This window comes from Antechinus flavipes, chromosome 4 (assembly GCF_016432865.1).
Source record: "Antechinus flavipes isolate AdamAnt ecotype Samford, QLD, Australia chromosome 4, AdamAnt_v2, whole genome shotgun sequence".
Lineage (NCBI taxonomy): Eukaryota > Metazoa > Chordata > Mammalia > Dasyuromorphia > Dasyuridae > Antechinus > Antechinus flavipes.
Window position 1 is genome coordinate 359,803,947 of NC_067401.1, and position 25,448 is coordinate 359,829,394.

The window sequence follows — 25,448 nt, forward strand, 5'->3', positions numbered from 1 at the left end:
TCATGATTCTCTTTAAGAACAAAGGACAAACAACAATCAAGATAATTTTTTATGAGCTAATGGGTTATTGAGAGAGACACCACTTTAAAGAAGGCTTCCTGAAACACATTTAATTCAAAGTTCTAGATAACAGTGTTTTTGGGTGGTGAGAAGGAGAATTCATCTTAATGTTTCTTTCTCTCTCCATTAAGAGAGAGTCTAAACCATCCATACACGAAGGAAAAGAAACAAATTCATCAGTGTTTTTTAGGAAACAAAAATGTACTGCTTAGTAAAGGGGAAAAGTCTCAATGCTTTGACTTTACACATAAACTTTTGATTTTATGTAAATGCATTTTTCTCAATCAGTTTCAAAACGTGGTTCATCTCCCATCCCCCAGTCTTTATTATTGGCTGTTAATTGTTACTTGAGCCACAAATGTGGCAGGTGCAAGCCTTCTTCATCCCTATACTTTATAAGAAGTGTTCATCAATAATGGAAAAGCATGTTTCAGGTCTCTTCTATGACCTTTTGATATTATGCCATTACTGTATAACTTGGATGAAACTTCCATGAATAAAAGTAATAAGAGATAACTTTAGACTCTTATTACTGCAGTTTTTGAATAAGCTACAAATGAAAGCTATTACTGTTTTTCTCAACTTTGAACAAATGTATAGGAATTCATGTGAAACCACTCAAGAAATCTACTTTGTTTAATAATGATATTGATTTTAATTATGTGCATTGGTTTGTTGAATATCTGCTTTCTTCCTTTAGAACTCAGGATGCCCCTGGTCCTGAATTAATACTGCCTGCAAGTATAGAATTCAGGGAAAGTTGTAAGTATTTTGAAATTCCCAGTTTACTTGTATTAATTGTTCCACTTTCCTCCTTTTGATATTCATTTTTTAATCTTTTCACAGCTGAAGATTCATTTTTATCAGCTATTATAAATTATACGAATAGTTCTACAGTGCATTTTAAACTATCACCTACATATGTGTTATATATGGCATGTCGGTATGTACTGTCAAATCAATACAGACCTGAAATCAGCCCTACAGAGCGTACCCATAAAGTCATTGCCATAGTTAACAAGATGGTGAGCATGATGGAAGGAGTTATTCAGGTGGGTGTCAACCTGATGTATGTAGGCATTTCTTTTTCCTTTTGAAGGAATCTTTTAAGATTGTTTTTGGGAAAAGTTACAAGGGTACAAAGTAGTATACCTAGTTTTCTCTGAGTTAACTGTATAATTTTTAAAGTAAGAGAAATTTTTCTTCTTATTCTTTCATTCTGTCTCCCACAATTAAGAAACAAAGGTTTTTTTAATTTAATAGCTAAATTCTGAGTTCACAGTTGTGCTAAATAAAGATGGTCTTTTACTTATTGATACTATTTTGTCAGGTTCCTATCTTTTCCTTTACCTCCATGCTTGAAAGAGGGATTGGGTATAGCAAATCTCCCCTCCACTCCCTCCTTATCCTAAGCTATAATTTATATGTAAATTCTTTCATTAAGTAATTTTTAACAACTGAGAAACACTAGAAACAAAAAAGATAGCTTTGTTAAGATTTCTTTAATTGTTTAAATATCCCATATACAGTGAACACAATGTTTTAAGTTGTGTAGTAACTCAAATGTGCTTGAATCTACAGGACAGTTGCATTTTTAAGTTTTGAAATTTATAATTAAACAAATTGACAGTATACAGACTTAGTTTGTAAAGTTGACATCAATGTTCTTCACATTCTCAGCATAGGACTGGCTCATATACTATGTAAAGCATCATGAATCATTACAAGTTATATTGGTAGCATATGATATAATTCCACACTTGTTTTTCCAGCACAGTAATTTGAATTTATTTGAATTCCTTACCTAGGTGATTTTAATCAAACTCACAGATGTTAATATTTCAATTAAGAGGGTAACAACTAAAATGTTTAGAAATAGTCACCAAATTGATTTTTATCCCCTAGAGAATGAGATTTGACCTGGGATCTTTGATTCCTATTTGTAGTTTTCTGATTTTAAGCATGTTTAAATTTTAAGAGTAGAAGATAGTTTTAAAAATGTGGTCTAGATTTGTTGGCTGATAATTTCCTTACCTGAACCTGGGAAAAAAAATTTTTTTTAAGTAGCGATTTCACTTGGTTATCATAGCATTCTTTTTCAACTTTTTTTTTTTAGTAAATGTGATTTTGCTTTTTTTTTTTTTTTTTTTTTTAAACTTTAACCCATTGCTTGTCTCCAGTTCCTTTCATATTGTCTAAAGTTCACTTCAGAGCAAGAAGCTCTACTGACGGCTTTTTTTTTCACTATGCATTTTAAACTGAAAAAATAAAATTATGATAAAAAAACCACAATAACCTTTTTTTTGGATCTTCAGTTCATGTTCCACAAATGGAATTAGCAAAGCAACAACTAAAAAATGTCTGCTCATAGCATATCAATTGTTTTGAAATTTTTGTGTCTGCCATTTGAAGTTTATCTTTTTGGAAATTTTAAAATTGAATTTTTGCTATAGTATTTATTTTTAGTTTGTATATATTTCAAATTCATCCTTATTGTCATTTCTTTAAATAGTCATTTATTGTCTTTCTCATTTGTCATTTTCTTTAGAATTAAGCAATCTTCTGTCAAATTAAGGCATACTTGCACAGGTGGATTAAATGAATTTGTCTTTCCACATTATGGATTTGTGGAAAAACTTTTTCAACAATATTTTCTTTAATGAGTGTTAATTGCAAGACTTAATATGTGTTCATCATCAATTATTTGTTCTCCAGATTTACCATTCACTTCATTGTTATGGTACTAAGTGCCTAAAATAAACTATTGACAGCATGTACTTGCTCAGCTGCTCCAAACCACAGGTGACATTGTAATTTGGGAATAACTGAGCATAAAGTGTTTTGTCTTTATGTTGCACCTTCATATTAGTGTTTTGATTTTTTAAAACTTATCATGATTGTTTACAAGTTTCTTTCTCTCGTTCTGCTTGATTTCCCTTCGTCTGTTTTTCTCCAGGAGGTAGACCAGGTTGATCAGGTAGGATATACTGCTGGGAATTGATCCTAGCTATGTTGGCTTAGCTGAGTTTCTCATGCTGCTTCCATATCAAAATACAATACTACAACAGCTGGACTGAACAGTTCATAACACTCATTCAGCAACTGGAACATGCAGTACTAAAATCCTTTTTTGACTGTGCAACTTTTTATCAGCATTCCATAATTTCTGCTTAATGCACTTCAATGTGGATATGAAATGACCAAAGTTCTTTTTCTTATCTTTATTGTTTATCTTTGGTTCCTATCTTTGGATCTCATCTAAGGTTGCCTGGCCTGGCATATGTGGTCGGGAGATGGGGAGATAGATCAGTACTTGATACTGAGTTGCATGGTGTCAAAACCAGTAACTGGAAGTATCAGGGTGGTGGTGGGTAATAGAGAACCCATGCGTGGGCACAAACAGATCACCAGATAGTGCATAAAGGTAAACCTGGCATTGTACTATGCAAAAGAATAGCCCCATAGTGACAGCAATCCAGAAATTATATAATTGTGTTAAAACATAACTTTTGAAGTGTTAAAAAAAAATTGCATACTTTTCATTGATTAATAAAATCAAATTTATCTGCAAATATCTGGTATCTGAATTATTAGTGGAATGGGAAAGGTACTGGTCTATCTTTAAAAGCTTTATAAGTAGCACTTATCCCTTACCCTTCTTTTTTTCTTTTGGTGGGATAAGAAAATTTTTGTTCTCTCTCTACTTATATTTGTTCTATTTACAGAAGCAGAAGAATATTGCAGGAGCACTTGCCTTTTGGATGGCAAATGCATCAGAATTACTCAACTTCATTAAGCAGGACCGTGATCTCAGCCGAATCACTCTGGATGCCCAGGATATTTTAGCACACTTGGTTCAAATGGCATTCAAGTAAGATCAAGAAATTTTTTACCCCATAACTTTTACTAATAAAGTGTCAAATTTAGTATTTTATTTATGTTTCTTTATTTTCAAATGTATTACAGCATAGATATTAAATACACATGTACTCAACACACTTTAAGGCATATATCAAGGAAAGCAAAAATACAGATATTGGGGAAAACAGGCTTGTTTATTTATGCCAGGCTATGAGTTCATCAGTATTGGGAACTCTTATTGACAAAATGCCTCGTCTTGTCCACTCTAGACTAGCAACTGTTCTGAAACTAATAGAGATATTCCTTCCATGTCTCAACTTTCCCATCTTGGATTCAGTTATATCACAGATCAGCATAAGAAATTAAATGGGAAATTTGCTTGTGAAAGCAGCACATGACAGATAAAGACTAACTGATACAGAAAACATTTAGAAACTTCGAAGTGCATAAAGTATAATATGATATTATATGATATCAACATATTTTATCTATTAATATCATAATAATTGAGGCTTCTCCAAGACAAGAGAGGGCCAAAAGTTTTTATGTGGATTTTCCAGATCACAGCATTGCTACGCTTCTAACCTTTTAATGTGGTTACAGATAACTGTAGTCTTAGATTTGTCTGGGGCACTGAGAGGTAAAAGGTCTTGTTAGTCGTGCAGCTAATAAATCTTTGGAAGGACTTTAGTCTAAGACTTTTGACTCCAAGGCCAGTTTTTCCTTTGACCTTAAGATTTTATTTATGTATATTTTTTGTAGAAGATAGATTGGACATTAAAAAGAATTGAAGCCAGAAAACCAATTAGGAAACAAAAGGTCCAGACCCTTTGTGAGTAGAGAAGGGAACAGATGAAAGAGGTGTTGGGGAGTAGATATAAACTTATTCAACAATTTATTGGATATGTCACTAAAAAAAATGAAGAGTCAAGGAGAGAAGACACAGGGAAAATATAATATCTCTATAATAATATAGGGATAATATAAAGATCTCTCAGGAGGTCTTTGAACAATGGTTATTGTTAAGTTTTCCTTCCCATTTACCAGATCAGTCCTTTCTGAGACTTGGACCCATTGCTCCTGTTTCTGCTCTCTGCAGCAAAGGGAACAGTCTAACTCTTGCCTTCACATTGTAACCTTACTGTTATTTAAAACTAGATAAGAAAGAATGAAATGGGAAACAGAAAAAAAAAATGATCCATACTGTCAAATGCTTATAGAAAGTTCAAGAAGGATAAAAGTTGAGAAAGTATTGTCTGATATTGGAATTAAGAGATCATTAGTAACTTGAAGAAAGCATTTTCAGTTGTATTAGGAGGGTAGAATTAGGAGACCGTTGGAAAACTTGGAAAATGAGAAGATACTGTTTTCTTTTATGGAAGGTGAAGAGAGGGTTGAGTTGAGTAAAGGATAATCACAGCTTACCCATGCCTGCCTATTTCTGTGCATAATCATTTTCTTCTCACCTAAAAATGAATGATGTTTGGGGAAGGGACAAGAAGGGGAGGGAGGGCAGATTTTATAAAAAACAGATTTTGATCTTATAGTTTGTAAAATCCATTTATTTATGTTTGTATTTTAAGTTCCAACGTGACTTATTATCCTTATTATGTACAGTATTAAAATATGTATAATTTTTCAGATATTTGGTTCATTGTCTTCAATCAGAACTTAATAACTACATGCCAGCCTTTCTGGATGATCCTGAAGAAAACAGTCTACAAAGACCTAAAATAGGTTAGAATACTGACTTTTTTGAAAAATAGTATTCTTGCTATCCCTTTACAAATTTATGATTTTCAGTTTGCTTAACACCTATGTTGTAAATATCTCTGAAATAGATAAAAAGTATAATATGCATTTGTCTGGATTTGAATTAAATAGTGAATGTAGAAAACTGTTTTTGCAGTCAGGTCTTCAGATATTTTGAACTTTTAAAAAAATGCTTATGAATAATTTTCCTTTTTGGTTGACCACTTCAATGCCTTAATATTTGTTTGGAGGCGAACTTGAGTTTTCAGAGACTATTGCAGTAAATCACAACCTTCAGTAAATTGTTTTTTTCCTGAGGCAATTGGGGTTAAATGACCTGCCCTGGGTCACACAGCTAGGAAGTAGTAAGTGTCTGAGACCAGATTTGAACTGAGGTCCTCCTGACATGCTGCCCCAAGCTTCAGTAATTCTTAGCAAGCTAGAAGCAGAGGTTCCATTTTCAGATGTTGTTTGTCATGTGGACTGAAGTTTGACCACCAAATTTGAATTTTTTTTTTTTAACAACTCATTGAAAGAATCATCTAATTTTGCATCACCCAAAATGAAGGGAGTTCCTACATGGACAAAACCACAGATTCTTGAAGTAAAATACAGGTCTTAATTAAGATATTTGGGTGACTATAGTTTTATAAATTAGACTAAATGTAGAGGTCTGGGGGACTGCACTGGAGTTAACCAGTGCTTTGATCGACATTTTCCGAGTTTATATTATTTCTGAATTCTTTTCCTGAAAGATTCATTCATGACATCTATTTTGTGTTTTTATATTTATGAACAGATGATGTTTTGCACACACTCACTGGAGCTATGTCATTATTGCGAAGATGTAGAGTAAATGCTGCCCTGACGATTCAACTCTTCTCTCAACTATTTCATTTTATTAATATGTGGCTGTTTAACAGACTTGTTACTGACCCAGATTCAGGGTTGTGTTCTCATTACTGGGGAGCCATTATCCGTCAGCAGTTGGGGCATATCGAGGCATGGGCAGAAAAACAAGGCCTAGAGCTCGCTGCTGACTGCCATCTCAGCAGAATTGTACAGGTAAAATGGTGGAATTCAGAGTGCTTTTTGTAGCTCTCAGGGAGGGAGAAACTGCATAGGATTGTGTGCTAAAAGAACTCTTGCCATTTAAAATTTTCATTTATGTCTTTTGTTTAAGTGATTTTTAATATTAGAAGATTTTTATAGAATGGAAAAATCTCTCAGGGTTTCTTGTAGGTCAAAGCTTCTTGTAGATCATAGCCCCACATGAGTTAGGTAACTGAATGTGGGTTTCCCATAAAGTTTGGGAACAATAAAATGTTTCTGAATGCAATGACTTAAAATTAATTGAAAATCAAATGCATGATGAATTCAAAGTGTTTCTGGCCTCATATGTTGTATCTTTCACCTTCACCACACCCTTGGTTCTTGAACATTGAATTTTGCATTGCATATTCAGAACATCTTAGCTCAGATTTGGAATGGGATTGCATAAAAATTTCTTGGGCAAAAAAGGGTCAGGAGTGGAAAATGTTTGAGAAGCCATGTTGTAGATCACTGAAAGAAATTATTCTCTTGGCTTTGAACTGCTATGAGGAAAGGACTTAAACATCAAAGAGATCACATTAATAACTAGACAAAAATTCAGGGCATTCCAAGTTACTTAAACTGAGAAAAACTTTTTGATAGTGTATATATTGAATCTTTTATATTTTCTGAATTTCTCAACCTTTCATTTTAAATGTAAAGACAAAGAGGTTTATCAGGTATATTGATGAGTGTAAAGTGAAAAAATCTTAAATTGGACGAGTTAATGTATAAGTTGATATTTCTTGTGCTGTTTCCTTGATTCAAATGGTTATAAAATTATGTTCTAGGTAATAACATTTAATTTATGAATTTACTAATGGAGGATTTGGGAGCATTTTAGAGGCTGGGATAACTTAGTTTAAATTAAAAAGGAGGAGAAGATTTAATAAATAAAAGGCAGATTACAGAGGAAATATTTAATTACTTAAGTAAAAGAGTGTTTAAAAACTTGAAATCCTACTTCATAATCTATGAGAACTTTGTTTAAATGGGCTCTTAAAGACCTATTCATTATACTTTTTAGACTAAAGGAGCCTTCTTATTAGAGGTAATGAAATTATAAATCTTTTTCAAAAATCTTTAAATTAAAAATATTAATTTACTCAGACTGTTCTTTCCTACTATTCAAATTAACCTAGAATTTTTTTTTTAATTTGGAATTTAGGATAGGGTACAGATCTTTGATTTCATTGGTGTAAGGATCTTTTTCTGACAAGGAAACCTCCTTTATCAATGTAGATAGCCATTGATTTTATAAATTATAATAAATCTTACAGAGTTATTATGATTTTGAGGCCAGTTCTTTACCTAATATATCATTTTATACCTTTACTCTGATAATGATTTATACTATAAATCTAGATAACAATGAAAAAAAATCTCTTGCTATTCAGGCAACCACATTACTTACCATGGATAAGTATTCACCTGAGGATATTCCAAATATTAACAGTACCTGCTTTAAGCTGAATTCATTACAACTTCAAGCCTTATTACAAAATTACCACTGTGCACCAGATGAACCTTTTATCCCATCAGTAAGTTAATCTTGCCATATTTCTTGCAGAATATAAATTTTTTTAAATGGATTTGCGCTACTGGAATAAAGTATTATATGATGCTTAATTTTATTGGAAAAAATAATTTAAGAAATGTTTCATCTTTTAGATCCACTGAAATTACATGACCTAATAACTTCAGTCTTGGATTTTTTTAAGAGTTGGAACATACCTTCAGAATAATTTGGAATATATATTTTTGTATGAAAATATAAAGTAGCTCTGTGTGTGTGTGTGTGTGTGTGTATGTGCGCGCATGTGCATATATGTATGTATATATGTACAAATGGTTGCTACAATAGTATCCACAGCCAAAATCAAGGACTTCTATTAGAAACAATTTCTAATTTTTTTTTAAAAGGATGAAAAGGTGTTTCATTTTCAGAATTTAAAAATGCCTTTTTGTAATGTTAATGCATTAATTCATTTGCAGTATGGTTTGTAACCAGATTAAAAAATCTAAAATTCTTTTGCTCTGTTTCCCCCCTCACTGTCAGTTGCAAATCTTTGGATATTATAAAACGTAACTATAAAGAATTTTAGCACATTAGCCTAATTTTAATAGTGTCTATTCTCTCCTGTATATATGTAAAAAAGTTTTATAAAAATAGTATTTGACTAAAATTTTAGTTTTGTTACAAAAATTTCACATTTTAAACTATAAATATATTCTTTACCTAGAGAATATAATGCTTTTCTCCTAGAGATGAGAATTATTTTCACAAGCATCATAAAATTAGTTAAGCTATTTGTAAATAATCCATCATGCTTTCAACATAGAAAAAAATCATTTCACATTCCCTATTTTATTTAAATAAGTATCACATTTGATAACTTGATCACATTGAAAGTGACCTCTTAAGTGTTTCTTCCTGACTTTGTTTGCTTATTCTCCATTTAGGATCTCATAGAAAATGTAGTAGCTGTTGCTGAAAATACAGCTGATGAATTAGCACGTAGTGATGGGAGAGAAGTACAATTAGAAGAAGATCCTGATCTTCAGCTACCTTTTCTTCTGCCAGAAGATGGCTATTCTTGTGATGTTGTCCGAAATGTTCCAAACGGGTTACAGGAATTTTTAGATCCACTGTGTCAGAGAGGTAAATGAATACTCAATATTGTTTATATCTAGCTAGTATCTATTAGCTAAAGTATCAACAAACATGAACTTGGATAGACTTTGAGAGATAATGGAGGATAGAGGAACCTGGCCTGCCAAAGCCCATGGAGTCACAGAGTTACATATGATTGGACAACCACAAGTCTTTTGATATTGGTAGTACATCAAAACGAGTACTGCCTATGTGGTCAGAAGCCCTGGGTTCTGATGCCACTTGTAAGGACCATGGGTAAATCACTTAATCTCACTTTGGCCCCAATTTTCTCATCTGTGAAATGCAGGAGTTGGACTTGTACTGAGGACCTTTCCAGATCCTACTCTATGAGGCTGTATCCACAATTGTCAGAAAGTATTCACTCTTAATGTTTGCTTTTGTTGTGAATTTATTATGTTGTGAAAGATTATTTTTGTTTAGAATGACATGAAGGACCTATTTTGCCTTTCTTTTCTCATATTTTGATCTTTAATAAAATTACCACATAACTCCCTTATTTTGAAATTATACATTTTGTTTTCCTACATGTGTTTTATTTCCTATTGTTAGAAATAAGTCCTTCTCATTTGTACTTTATTGTGATAGCTGTTTTATGTTTCTGAGTGAATGCTACATGAATTCCTTTTTAACTTTTTAGTGCTTTGATCTTAATTATCCTTGGTAATTAAGTTTAAAATTAGTTGATTAGACATTGGGCAACTCTGGATTTTTAGCATATTTTAGACATTAAGCAATAGCTTTTTTTAAATGGTAGGATTCATAGACTAATAAATCAGGATATTATGTAATTAAAGTGAAGCTGCTATTCTAAAACACATGAGGTAATAACCCATATGGATTGCTACCTAAAACAAACATTTATTAACTTTTTTTTTAGTATTTAGTGTCTTGATCCTTTTGTCACTATAGATTCCTATGGATTCCTCAGAATAACATGTTTTAATTGAAGGAGAGGCTAAATTTCAGTTAGAAGTTAGTGAAAATAAAAAAGTATCCCTCCCCCCCAACCCAGTTTCAAGTTCATAGATCCCTAAAATTTAACCATTGGTCCAAAACATTGCCATAATTCAAAGTTCTTTGATTTTTAATTTACATTAAGCTCTAGTAGTATTAATGATCATTTTTTCCAACCTACAGTAGATCAAAGGCAAAATGGTTATCCTTACAATATAAGTTTTCTTTAAATGTGTGGTAGTTTAATTTGTGTTGATATTTGTTTTTATATACATGACTAGTTTCTTTGATTAAATCATAGGCTGCTTGAGGGTAAAGACGGTTTTATTTTATCATTGAATCCTCCAGTGCATCCAATTTAGTTCTGATAATTTAAAAATGTTTATTGATTTGTATCTTTATATCTGTAGGCCCTAGCAAATAGTTTCTTGCATAAATATTTGTGAAAGTACATAACATTGCAAGTAAAACCAGTGTCAAATATTGGTTTTTATGTAGCAAAATTACATTTGTTATATCCCATTAGATTTCATCTGGACTCTGTTCTGCCACCTTGCAGTTGAATATAGACAGCTAGACTTAAAATTATATTGTTAATATTATGGATTGTTTGTATGGATAAACTGCAGCTGCAAAAAAATCTTAGAATATATGTGCATCAGTAACTTCATGTCCATAAATGAAGAATTATTCTTTGAATATTAACAATCTTGTAGATTGGACCTCATAAACAGGTAATCAGCACAGTGATAGAATACAATTTTTGAAGAATTGGATGTTAAAAAATGTTAAATGGTGATGTCTAAAACAAATTGAATTAATAGAGGAATAAATAATGTTTTAAAAGAAACTTTAAAACTATAGGTTATCTTTTAACTAATATATCTCCCTTAAAATGATTTTTATTAAGTATGCATATTTTCAGATTTTTTTCTTCCGATCTAATCCATTGCAATTAATTCATCTCACCAAAATGAAATACTACTTTATTTCATAAATATATTCTTTACCTAGAGAATATAATGCTTTTCTCCTAGAGATGGGAATTATTTTCAAAAGCATCATAAAATTAGTTAAGCTATTTGTAAATAATCCATCATGCTTTCAGCATAGAAAAAAATCACATTTCACATCCCCTATTTCTTTTATTTAAATAAGTATCACATTTGATAACTTGATCACACTGAAAATATAAGTAGTTTCATGATGGTATAGCCAATGAGAAATATGGAAACTCTGACTTAAGTAAATTTTCTTCATTATTTATCCATCAGCTCTCCTGAATATCTTATGACATGATGAAAAAAACATGTTCTTTGTTGGTATCACTAGACTATTTTTTTATGTGATAAACAATAAGAAATGTATAAGTTGTTGTACAGAGGTTTGAAAGGCTAACAGATTAGATTTTTTTTTTGTGACATTGTTTATATTTCTTAACACCCAGTTCTTCATAAACATATTCCTTTTACAGTTGTGCTCTATTTTGATATAAAAAAAAACAAGTGCAGACTTATCATACAAATGCAGTCGTTAACCATGTAAAATACAAGTATATTTGCCCATATAGTTGTCTTAAGTCCTGTCATGATGACGTTACATTTTATTAAATGCCACAGAAATAATATTTTCCAATTACATAAAGTACATTTTATTTATTTTTTTTTTAAATAACTTTTTATTGATAGAACTCATGCCAGGGTAATTTTTTACAACATTATCCCTTGCATTCACTTCTGTTCTGATTTTTCCCCTCCTTCCCTCCACCCCCTCCCCAAGATGGCAAGCAATCCTTTACATGTTGAATAGGTTACAGTATATCCTGGATACAATATACGTGTGCAGAACCGAACAGTTTTCTTGTTGCACAGGGAGAATTGAATTCAGAAGGTATAAATAATCCGGGAAGAAAAACAAAAATGCAAGCAGTTTATATTCATCTCCCAGTGTTCTCTCTGTGGGTATAGCTGCTTCTGCCCATCTTTGATCAATTGAAACTGAATTAGCTCTCTTTATTGAAGAGATCCACTTCCATCAGAATACATCCTCAAACAGTATCATTGTTGAGGTATATAATGATCTCCTGGTTCTGCTCATTTCACTCAGCATCAGTTCATGTAAGTCTCGCCAGTCCTCTCTGTATTCATCCTGCTGGTCATTCCTTACAGAACAATAATATTGTATAATGTTCATATACCACAGTTTACTCAACCATTCTCCAATTGACGGGCATCCATTCATTTTCCAGCTTCTAGCCACTACAAACAGGGCTGCCACAAACATTTTGGCACATACAGGTCCCTTTCCCTTCTTTAGTATCTCTTTGGGGTATAAACCCAGTAGAAACACTGCTGGATCAAAGGGTATGCACAGTTTGATAACTTTTTGAGCATAGTTCCAAATTGCTCTCCAGAATGGCTGGGTGTGTTCACAATTCCACCAACAATGTATCAGTGTCCCTGTTTTCCCACATCCCCTCCAACATTCCTCATTATCTTTCCCTGTCACTCTAGCCAATCTGACAGGTGTGTAGTGGTATCTCAGAGTTGTCTTCATTTGCATTTCTCTGATTAATAATGATATGGAGCATATTTTCATATGTCTATAAATAGTTTCAATTTCTTCTTCTGAGAATTGTCTGTTCATATCCTTTGACCATTTATCAATTGGAGAATGGTTTGATTTCTTATAAATTAGAGTCAATTGTCTATATATTTTGGAAATGAGGCCTCATAAAGTACATTTTAAATAAACTTGGTAATATGGTAACTTTCTTAAAAGAAGGGAGAACCAAAATTTATATATTATTTTAGGAAAAATCTATGAGCAAATACTAAGTAATTTCTGAGGAGCTTCTCTAGTTATAATTGTGAAAACGTAAAATATTTTGCTATGGTTAGATTTATTGTCCTTCATTTTAAATGAATATATTTCTCTTCATAGTTTTTCTTGTTAATTATCACTTGTTTTTTGGAAGAGATTTATTTTCTGATTAAAAAAAAATCTGCTAAGTGACATGAACAGAATCAGGAGATCATTATATATAGTAACAACAAGATTATATGATGATCAGTTCTGATGGATGTGGCTTTCTTCACCAGTGAGATGACTCAGACCAGTTCCAGTTGTTTAATGATGAAGACATCCATCTACACCCAGAGAGGATTGTGGGATCTGAGTTTGGTTCACAACATAGCATTTTTGCTCTTTTTCTTGTTATTTGCTTGCATTTTATTTTGCTTCTCATTTTCTTTCTGGTTTGATTTGATTTTTCTTGTGCAGCAAGATAATTGTATAAATATGTATGCATATATTGGGTTCAACATATTTCTACCATGTTTAACATAGATTACTTGCCAGGAGAAAGGGAGGGAAATTGCAACACAAGATTTTGAATGGGCTGATGTTGAATATTGTTATGTGCATATATTTTGAAAAATAAAAAGCTTTAATAAAAGGGGAAAAAACAGGTTTAAAAAATACCTCTGCAACCTGGGGAAAAAAAATCAAGACTTGTTAGAAAAGTACCACTTTACATACTACAAAGCCTAAGGAATGATGCCTTATAGTTACTTTACTGCTTAGAAAGAATCAGAATTGTTGTCCTTTAATGTTTATTATTTTATAGCAAATTTTTCTTTCCAGAGAATTCAGAATTGCTGTAAATTCAATGAGTAATTAACAACTTTTTATATTATTAGTCTTTGACGGAAGAAGATAACTTAGATTTTTCCAAATAGATTTAGTCTTTCTCCCCTTCCTCCCAAATAATGAATTATGTATACTTCATTAATTTTGTAAATTTAACTAAAGTACAGCATCTGATTTTGAGTCTGCCAATAATCCTTTTCTTAAAAGGAAGACAGAGAATAAAAAAAGATGAAATATTGCTACATAAGAATATGATTACTTGACTCTCAGTAAGGGTCATGTGTCTTCATTTTTTTTTTTTTTTCCTAATCTGTTTTTCCCCTTTTAGGGTTCTGTAGATTATTGCCTCATCCACGTTCACCGGGCACTTGGACGATATACTTTGAAGGAGCAGATTATGAAAGTCATTTTATGCGGGAGAACACTGAACTGGCAAGTATTTTTAGGTAGCATATATACAACTATACAGGAGAATATATGTCCCCAGGATTGAGAAATACATAAAAATCATTTCTCATAAAAAGTTAGTATGCTTTTGATAGAGATCAGTAGATGACTACTACAATCACGTTAGAATAGCTCTTTTAATACTACGAGTTTTTAAAGCACCTTTTTGGGATATGAATTTGCCTTTGTTTATCACCATATGTATATTTCATATTCTCCTTTTAAACAGAAAAATATGCTTATATAGAGCACTATTATAATCTCCTGGATTGTCCATTATACTTTTGGATAGCTTGAAATGGAAGTTTTTGCTTATATCTAACCTAAATTTGCTCTTTTATAACCTCCACCATTGCTTTTGCTTCTCATTTGTAGACCCAAACAAAGCAAATTTCATCTCTTCTGTAGCATGCTTTTGAACACTTAAAGGCTATCAGATTCACTAAGTTGCTTTTTTTTTTCTATACTAAACATGTCCAATTCTACCAGCTGACATTTGACATAAATTCAATCCCTCTTCCCCTATTCTTGTTTCTTTCCTGAATGCTTTCCATCTTATTAATGCCCTTGAACGCTGAGGTAAACATCAATGGAACCATCTTCTCTTCCTGGAAGCTATACAAGCTATATTTAATGTAGTTGCTTTACGTTTTTACCCTCCTTATCACACTACTAATTCATATTGAGCTTGTGTTTTATTAAAACTTCAAATCTATTTTCTTGCAAATTATTATCCAGTCATACCTCCTGTTTCTTATACTTTTCAAATCATATTTCTTTAACTCAAGTGTAAGACTTTACATTTTTACGTATTAAGGGATAAATAATCTGTATTTAAGAAAAAAAATTTGGGAAGTATTAATTAGAATGAAAACTGTCAAAGAAGAAATAGAATTTTGTGTTTAAATTGAGGTGATTTAAGTAAGCTTTTAGTAGCTAGATACCTCTTTATGGTTATGGTTTGCAAATACTTTGTAATTATCACTGTCCATTTATCTAATACACTTAAAATATTGATTGTCTTCAGTGATTTATGCCTTTTGTTATCTTTCTCTTACTTTTTTTTCCCTTTCCATTTATCTCGGAATATGGCTAAGCATTTCTGGCAGTTTGCTTGCAGTTTTGAAATATTACCATATAGCGAAAAAATTTACTTATCTGCTTTCCTTTAGACACAGCCTCTAAGAAAAGAACCAGAAATAATCACTGTGACACTTAAGAAGCAAAATGGAATGGGTCTTAGCATCGTTGCTGCAAAGGTAGGAAAACAAAGTTAATACATTCTTGAAACTTTATTCACTAGTGAATAAGATTTAATGCCTATGAAAGGATTTCAGAGTCTGTAGGGAAAATATATGTTGAATGGTGTTAGGAGTGGCATGAATAGTGGTGGAAGAGGAAAGAATTGGCATTAACTGAATGAAACTACTGCACTCCAATAGATTTAATCATCCTATATGTTACATTTTAGACATTGCAAGTGACCCAATGAAATTGATCCAGTAATGGATAAAATGTATCCAACATTTGATTGTACATAGTAGGTACGGTTCTGGGGCATAGATTAGATATTTTAGGTTCTTTGGGACTGAGAGGCAACAAGAAGCACCAATAGTTTGCACAGGACAGACACTAAAAAAAAGACAATGTCTTTTTGAAATTTCCAGACAATATGATACTTTTCTGCAACTCCTTTGGCTAACAGTTAACTGATGTTAGGCTTGTTTAGCCAAAATAAAACATAATTGTGATGATATAAGTTAGCATAGGAGGAAATATGTCTTTAGTACCTTGTGGATCCTTATAAAATTGTTTAACTGTGATAAAGTACCATTTTGGTGCTATTTCAGATTTGACCTGTAAACTAGAGTTAACACTACACTTAATGCTTCAGCAAGTCAGTTTATAGTACAAGTATGTTTGTTATTTTCAGTAGTGTAATCTTTTTGTTCACACATGCCAAGTTATTAGAATTATATTAATTATTAGAATATCTATTTAAAGCTTTCAAGCTTTGCTTAGCAATAATAGGAACTTTGACTGTGTTATCCAAGGGTTGTATATTTAGCAAAGTAGTTAGATCATTCCTTTGTTTTCTCACCATAAATTTTAGAATGAAATTAGTATACCAATAAAATTCTTGTGCAACAAACTTCTCATATTGCATTCTGTTATCAATTTATGGTGCTGTCTATTGATGGAATCAAATGGATTATCAGCTGTGATTTACAATTTTTGTTTTGTTAAATCATTACAATGAGTAACAATGTTTATGATTTTGGGTCAGTAGATGAAGTCCTAGCCCTGGTTAGGAAGGCCCATTTTGATAAGTTTAAATCCAGCCTTAGATCCTTCCTAGCTGTGTGAGCCTGGGCAAATCACTAAGTGTTTGCCTAAATTCCTTATTTGTAAAATGAACTGGAAAAGGAAAACTAAAAACTATTCCAGGATCTTTGTCAAGAAAACTTCAAATGAGGTCATAGAGAGTTAGACATGATTCAAATGACTGAAGAGGAATATTTTACCTATGAAATATATTTCAATTTGTGAAATATTACATGGTATTTAAATCCCTACTACATTATTATATTCACTGGGCAAAATTAGATGATGGATCATTTTCAGTGGCAACTGATTTAGTTAATGATAAAAAATTTTTTTGTTCTGACACCTTTAATTTTAAAAATTACCACCAATTACTTATTGGAAAATAATATGTTTCAGGATTGTACCAATTATCTGTGGTGTCTTGGAGAATACTGCCTGAAGGCACATGGGGTTGCTAAATTACTTTTGAACTTTATAATTCCATGACATTTATTTTTGTGCTATGAAAGTTAGGTTTTTAGACAATTCTTTGGCATTGAACTGGCCATTTACAAAGGTTATAGAGATAGAAAGCTTTGAAAACTCCCTTCATGGACAACTCCTCGCTCAACAAGGTAATAGAATTTTCTACCAGAATTTGAATGAATTCCTTGATATTTAACAATCTATGATACTCAGTTCAATCAGTGTTTTTCTTCAGGGTAGGTCATTCCTTTCTTTTGTTTAATAGGGAATGCCTCTAAAACATGGAGCAAAGTTAGAAAAACAAAATTAATATTACTCTTAGATGGTTAATTAATTGACCATGTTGATTCCTCTTGGTCTTTTTTTTTAAGTAATATTCTTCATTATGTTAGTGTTCTATGAAAAAAAAGCCACCAAAACAATTATATGAAAGCTTTTGTTTTAGTGGAAATGACCTTGATATAGATTAAATTTCTGTTGAGAAAACTTCTTTTTAGATTGGACATCTACAACTGTTCTGCAAACTAAAACAAGTATGTTTTGGAGAGTAAATGAACAAATAGATAAATGAACATAATGGAATATCATTGAGTATAGGTTTTGAGTATAAAAGCCTCCAGGTAATTAAAAACCAACTTCCACATGATTATAGCTATATTATTAGTGTTAATTAATTGAAAAAATACATAACAAAAAAAAATCTATAGATACATTCTTTTTAATGAATTTTAGTTATTAACCACAATGGCAGTTACATGTATTTTGTTTTTGAATTACACAAAATGTGTTTTTTCATGACAGTTTAACTGCATGTTTTGTTGGGAAATATATCTTAAAATGACATATGGATTCACCATCTCATTCTTTAGCTTTCAGTTTGGAAACCACTGGCTTTGACTTTATTTTATAGACAATTTTGAGGGCTGTTGTTTTTTAAGAGGCTAAAGTAATAATAAAAAAAAAAAAGAGGCTAAAGTAATTATAAAATTGATGTTTTATAGGGCAATTTTATCTATCTAGTAGATGTAAGTTGACATGAAGGAAATATAAACTGAGTCAAAATCAGTCACAGATAGCATTTATGTACAAAACAGCTGAATTTAAATTTTACTTCAGGTTATCTGGAAACTATCTGCTTAGTATCTTAGATCATCTGTGGTCTAATTTCAAACTGGGGTTACTTTGGAACAAACCTAATCTCCATGAAGATCCTCAGATGAGAAATGGTATAAATCTTTTCTAATACCATCTTGGACCAATCATAGCAAAGTTAAGGAGAACAAAAATATATTTTTTTTCATAGCTTTTTATTTACAGGTTATATGTGTGGGTGATTTTACAGCATTGACAATTGCCAAATGTTTTGTTCCAATTTTTCTCCTCCTTCCCTCCACCCTTCCCCCAGATGGCAGGGTGACCAGTAGATGTTAAATATATTAAAATATAAATTAGATACACAATAAGTATACATGACCAAACCGTTATTTTGCTGTACAAAAAGAATCAGACTCTGAAATATTGTATGATTGGCCTGTGAAGGAAATCCATATTGCAGGCAGGCAAAAATAGAGGGATTGGGAATTCAATGTAATGGTTCTTAGTCATCTCCCAGAGTTCTTTTGCTGGGTGTAGCTGGTTCAGTTCATTACTGCTCCATTGGATCTGATTTGGTTCATCTCATTGCTGAAGATGGCCAGGTTCATCAGAATTGATCATCATATAGTATTGTTGTTGAAGTGTATAAGGATCTCCTGGCCCTGCTCGTTTCACTCAGCATCAGTTCGTGTAAGTCTCTCCAGGCCTTTCTGAAATCATCCTGCTGGTCATTTCTTATCGAACAATAATATTCCATTAACATTCATATACCACAATTTATTCAGCCATTCTCCAATTGATTTCAGTTTCCAGTTTCTGGCCACTATAAAGAGGGCTGCCCAAACATTCGTGCACATACAGGTCCCTTTCCTTTCTTTAGTATCTCTTTGGGATATAAGCCCAGTAGAAACGCTGCTGGATCAAAGGATATGCACAGTTTGATAACTTTTTGAGCATAGTTCCAAATTGCTCTCCAGAATGTATTAGTGTGCCTGTTATCCCACATCCCCTCCAACATTCTGCATTATCTTTCCCTGTCATTTTAGTCAGTCTGACAGGTGTGTAGTGGTATCTCAGAGTTGTTTTAATTTGCATTTCTCTGATTGATAATGACCTGGAGCATCTTTTCATATGGCTAGAAATAATTTCAATTTCTTCATCTGAGAATTGTCTAGAACAAAAATGTATTAGTGTCTTAGGGTTTTGAGTAATCTCAGTACATGAATGATGGTCAGCTCCTATCATAAACCTATTTTTAAGACATTTGATGACTTTGGTTTCTGATTGTGATCCATTCACTGTTCATAATAAAGTTTAGGATACATGCCTAATAATTTGGAATATGCCACTAGAAATTTGAAATATGTTAACATCATGTAGCTGTAAGCATTGGAAGTAGACTATGAACACAGAATTCCTAACTTCTAAGTTTAGCGTTTGGTTTTTTTTTTTCTCCTATTGTACCATACCACTGCCTCTACTTTCTAGAATTTGCTACAACTAAATGCCAGTCAGAATTCGTTATCAATTTTTCTTGCATTACTTCTGTTAGTGGAAAAGCAGTTTAGGTTTTAGGTCTTTATTTCAACATCAGTCTAAATTACCAGTACTTTTGTGTTCCTTTTTCTTTAAAATTCATTCATTGCCCAGCTAATTCTAATGGATGTTGGAACTAAAAAATGTAAAAAGAAGACACTTAAAATACAAAGTTTTACCAGTTATTTAAAAAACCCTTGATGAGACCGCTTATCAACTAAGTATGCATCATTGATATTCCTTGAACAGTGCTTCCAGACCACTAAAAATAACTTTTTAATTATTATCTCAACTTCTTGTCATTTTTCTGTATCCATATTAGTTAACTGTACTATTGTCCCACCTGTTAGTGTGAATATTATTGTATCATTATAACCTCTTTCTTCATAGAACTATGTGATTCCCTTAAAATATTTTGAAAAAAAAAGTTATTTAAATGAGTCTAATGAGGCTAGATACTGATATAATCCCTATTCACAGGCTATATAAAAGAAAATCTCACCTATGATTAGAACCTAAACCAGTAATCTTGGACATTTGCTTTACAAATAAATGGATGACAGATAGGTAGCATAGTGCATAGAGCACCAGCCCTAAAATCAGGGTCAGACAAGTCCATTTAAATATGGCCTCAGACACTCAACACTTCTAGCTGTGTGATCCTGGGCAAGTCACTTAATCCCAATTGCCTCAGCCAAAAAAAAAAAAAAAATACAATAAATAAGTGGATATCATCAGCCACATGAATGACTTTGAGGAAATACTTAGTATGGCTTAATATAATTCACCAGACAAGAGTTTATATTCCCATATTATTGACAATGCCTGACCACTATCAGGTGTTTTTCCAACCCCTTTTCTGTGGGAGCTGGAGGCTGTTTAGAACACTCCTTCCTAGAGCTGCAACACCTCTACTTGTTGTAACAAAGTATATAGAGAGAGACTTAAAGAGAAGTGGGGCCACTGAGAGATTTTGTCAAAAGATACCTAATCTCTTCAAAGATATTTGAAATTAGTTCTCTTTAGGCTAGCATCCACTATAATAGGATGCTGCCTTTCAGAAATGTTATATATTTTTTTAATTAATATGTTTTGTTTTGACCTTCATTTCTCTTTCTTTTATATTTAATTAATTTTTTAGTCAGACAAGTTCAATTTTAAACTTGCAGAGCTTTCTTATGAAATATGATAAATTATAGCAATTCTTCAACTAAATTTTTAAATTGTGAGTCCTTTTATTTCAGTTTTAAAGATATGTCTATTAATTTTGTTGCCATGTCATTTCTGCTCTAGTGTTGCAAATTTTTCCTTAGTAAAGCCTTCTGTTAATTTTTACTCTAGTGACATAATTGAATGTTTGTATTTTGGTTTTGTATTGTATTGTATTTTGGGGAAGAGGGTTGTCTCAGAACCAAGGTTTGTTGGTTTGTTTGTTTTAAGTTTGTGCAGTACTTGGTTTCTTTAAGTCTAAAAGATGTTTTGATGTTAAAAGTTGCCTGTCATCCACATTGTGGTTGAGCTTTATGAAATCCAGATGATTTGGAAATAGCATGTATATGCAGTTTACTTTTTAAACTTTTTTAAAATATCACTTTGCTTCTTCTCATACTTCTGTGGTCCAGCACATTTCTTGTTGGATTTGGGGAAGGGGTGTGTGTGTGTGTGTGTGTGTGTGTGTGTGTGTGTGTGTGTGTTTCTACTAAAGATCCCATTTTAAAAGTTTAGTAAAGTTTAAAGTAAATGAAAGTCAGAGCAGTCTGACAGATTACGTAAGAATCTGAATGTTGTATTGGTTCTAGCTAGTGTTGATAAATGCCATGCAGTATCATAGTATCTAGCTCTGAACTCTCTTGATGGGTGTCTTGTAAAATCCAGCAGATTATTCTGTTGGTTACTGATGAACAACTAAGAGAATATACGGGGAGACTTACTCTTTTTTGATCAAGAATCAGACCTACAGAACAAAATGTGGTTTTCTGTTGTTGGAAGAACAGAATCCATGGTGAGTTGGTTAGCATGTTGTTGTGGCTATTTTTCTGTGAAATTGAAACTGATTTTTAGAGAATGCTTTTTCTTTCTCAGTAACTTGTTTAAGCTTGTCAATAATTAACTTCCTTGTGAAACAACTCTTTAATGTAAGAAGTTGTTTGTTAGCCAAAAGTTTGTTGCATTGTTTAAAATTTAAAACCTAGACGAAATCTGTAGTGGTATTTTTGGTATGTTTTTATATAAGAAAATCCCATTGCTTTTACATATAGTGCTATAAAAATTGGTTTTAATTAATGACCTTTAGGATATTGTTTATATGAAACTAAGCACAAATACCCATATCTTTTTACTTGGTTAGATCACTCCCCAAAGATATATTTTCTATTGTTTTAATACATGAAAATAAAATTATACTTTATAAGGTACTTAGACAATCTCATTAATTTCTTGAAATATTTAGTTTGTAGGCTTGAGGAAAATTTCTGATGATTTAAAAGGTATATTGAAATTTATTTTAAATCACTGTTTAGGTAGCTTGAGAGGTAAAATAAGAATTTTTTTACTGGGAAACAAAGTACTTCTGATTGTATGGAAAGGAATGGACCTTCTTCCCTTTACTATTTTGCAGTACTTGTCATAAAGATACATTAAAGATGTTCACATATTTGAAATCAGGAAATGCTAAAATTCCTTAAAAAGATGAAAACTAAAAGATAGTGTATCCCTAGAATTATATCTTATAGAAATACAAATAACTCCCTTCCAGTGAGTTTTCTAAAATAACAAGAAAGTACTTTTTTGAAAAAAAAGTTGCATCTGGTTAAATTTTTTTTTTTTACTCCTAGTGTATTTTATTTTTGTTTCCAGGTTGGTCTTTAAGATCACTTTTTAAAATAAGCAATTGCAAAATTGTTCGTTACCTAAATAGATAGGTATCTTATTTAAGTTACAAGCAACCTTATGTGTCATTTAATCAACCTTTACCTCCTCTCCTCCCCTTTTATTAATGAGGAAACTGAAACAGAGAGGTTAGGTAATTCAACTAAAGTGGCCCAACTAGTTATTGGTAAACAAACTGCAAAGGACGAACTCTGGGCTACTACAGCTCTAGTACAGTCAGTACTTTTTCCAGGACAATGAACTATTATTATTGACATGTTGTTTATGGCAGAGCAAGAGACAAGCCCCTAGGTAGCTGAAAATTAGATTTATATTAGAAATTAACATCAAGGAGAAACCTACATAATCAAAAATAAAGCGTATCTTTACTTTAGAATTAAACTAGCTTTTTTATAAAGATAGAAATACAGTAGCAGGAGTTTTTATGAGAAGAAAAAGCTAAAATTTGTTTCTAAAATTCTTATAGCTAGAAGTTAAGGAGTGTCACTTTGTAAATGCACAAAATTACACTCTTAAATTAATAGAATATCAAGCCTTCCTCTTGTTTGGCTCATGGAAAACAAAGAGCATGCTGTAACTGTGCCTAACTTACATTTATACTAGACATTTTGGCATCACTTATATGATCTGAATTAGAAAGCTTAGTCCTTGAAATTTTTTAAATAGTGTGAGAAATCAAAGATAATTTTATGAATTATGCTAATGAAAGAGTTAAACAATAAGGATGAAAATAAATGAATCCACACCTGGTTCATTTTAAGTATTCTTGAGCACATAGGTCATTTCAGCTCATCCATTGTTTCAAGACCTCTAAATCTAGACTGCTAACTGTGTTGCCATACATGAATACAATAGGGTTGAGTTAATACTGTTTAGGCAGATGTTTCTTTCCTCAGGGGTTTTTTTTTTGTTGTTGTTGGGTTTTTTTTTTTTTTTTAAATGTGTGTTAAAAGTCTGATGTTTTTAAGCTGTTAGTCATATCCCACTCCCACACTCACTCATTAAATGCTACTGGCATGTTCACAGTGTGGGTTGCTATATTCATTCTCACTTGCTTGGTACCTTAAGACAGACAACTAATCAAGACAGGAATACTGAAAAAAAAGAAAGCCTCTTTTCTTGCTGGCATTTTCTTTGTGGTGTTTCCTCACCAGAGCATTAAAACAGGTAAGTCATTTATAAGATGTTAGTGCTTCTCTTCCAATTTCAGGAAAAGTAAATGAGAGCACAACTTACTGATTAAGTTTTGTTTTAGGGTGTGTGTGTGTGTGTGTGTGTATTATGCGTGTGCATTAATCTGATTTTCATCTGCTTTTCTTGCCTTCCCACTTTGAAGCATATACTTGCAAGCTAAGCAGGTCCTGCTACTTTCTTTTACTTTATTTTAGAAATAATGTAGATAGTGTTCATCAAAAAGGAAAACTCTCAATCAATTCAGATAACAATGAAGTTAGAGTATCTGGTTAGTCACCCAGATTTTGGCTTAAATATGCACACTTACAAATATAGTTATTTGTTAGAGTTGTTAAAAGTAAAGAAGAATTGCTTAGGAAGTATTGGGTTTATTCTCTGTAGTGTTCTTCAAGCAAAAGCTGAGTGATTAAATGCCAGGTATGGATGTTGTAACAATTTTTATGTAAGTATAGGTTGGATTAGATCTCTGAAATTTCTTTTCACTCTAAACTCCTACTTTATGAATTCTGATGTACCTTCGTGGTAACTTGGAAGTCTGGATTATTCATCTATATAGTTAGGGAAAGAATGGTTGAAGAAGCATTTACCTCACAAGACTCTTGAAAGCAGTTGAAAACTTCATTAATGTTAATAAATTAACCATAATTAACCATATTAATATCAGTTTTTATTGTTATTGCCAATACTTACTTGGTAAATTCTTTTGAAGAAAAATGTGGTGGTAACAATCATTTTGAAAGTATTATTTTTTGTTAAGATACTCTTAACTTGTTCTCAGTCAGACAATCCAAAATGATGCACTTTAAAATGTGCAACTTATTCCTATAACATATAATTAATTAAAAATAAGATTGAGTGGATATGGTGAACAAATTTAGCTAAAGGTCTTTGACCAGACATCTTTGAAATTTGACATTTAACCATTTCACTTTTTAAAAACTTGGGCATATGTTGTCATATTTTATTGTCTTGATGCCATCACATGATTTCAACCCATAGTCCCAAAAACTACATCAGTAGAACATATACATTCATAGGTCCCATCTTGCTTTGTTAATCAACCCAGTAAAGGAACTCTTTTTTGGTATCCATGGAACAACCAACCTGATATTAAATTTGGAAAGGCTCATTATTAAAGGTTAGTTACAGAATAATGATTTTTTTTTAATGTAGAAATTATTGGAAGGCAACACAGATGAATTAGAAGGATATATAATCTGTCACTGAAGGGAGTTCTCATCATTATTACCTCTTTTGGAATGCTAATTTTTTTTTTTAATATTTTTTCCAATTGCATGGGATTTTTTTTTAACAATAGCTTTTTTTGTTTTCAAAATACATGCAAAGATGTTACTGGTCTTTAAGTATTTTGTTCTTAAGTATTCTGATAGCAAGTTGTTAGAGCACAGATAATTTTATGTTGAAATAAAGTTAATGTAAAATCTCA

The 25,448-nt window shown here is 31.9% G+C and overlaps 1 protein-coding gene across 21 annotated transcripts in view; it reads left to right on the forward strand.

Moving 5' to 3' along the window:
- AFDN (afadin, adherens junction formation factor) overlaps window positions 1–25,448 on the forward strand; it is a 161,876-nt gene that overhangs the window by 97,231 nt on the left and 39,197 nt on the right. For 15 of the 21 annotated variants that reach the window (XM_051998112.1, XM_051998126.1, XM_051998115.1 and 12 more), the window contains 10 exons: window positions 761–822; window positions 907–1,112; window positions 3,017–3,037; window positions 3,786–3,931; window positions 5,564–5,658; window positions 6,473–6,738; window positions 8,163–8,306; window positions 9,229–9,427; window positions 14,376–14,479; window positions 15,667–15,753. In XM_051998112.1, coding sequence (XP_051854072.1) covers window positions 761–822; window positions 907–1,112; window positions 3,017–3,037; window positions 3,786–3,931; window positions 5,564–5,658; window positions 6,473–6,738; window positions 8,163–8,306; window positions 9,229–9,427; window positions 14,376–14,479; window positions 15,667–15,753 — 1,330 coding nt within the window. The remainder of the gene's footprint in view (window positions 1–760; window positions 823–906; window positions 1,113–3,016; window positions 3,038–3,785; window positions 3,932–5,563; window positions 5,659–6,472; window positions 6,739–8,162; window positions 8,307–9,228; window positions 9,428–14,375; window positions 14,480–15,666; window positions 15,754–25,448) is intronic. The other 6 variants (XM_051998116.1, XM_051998129.1, XM_051998128.1 and 3 more) reach the window with 1 other exon arrangement.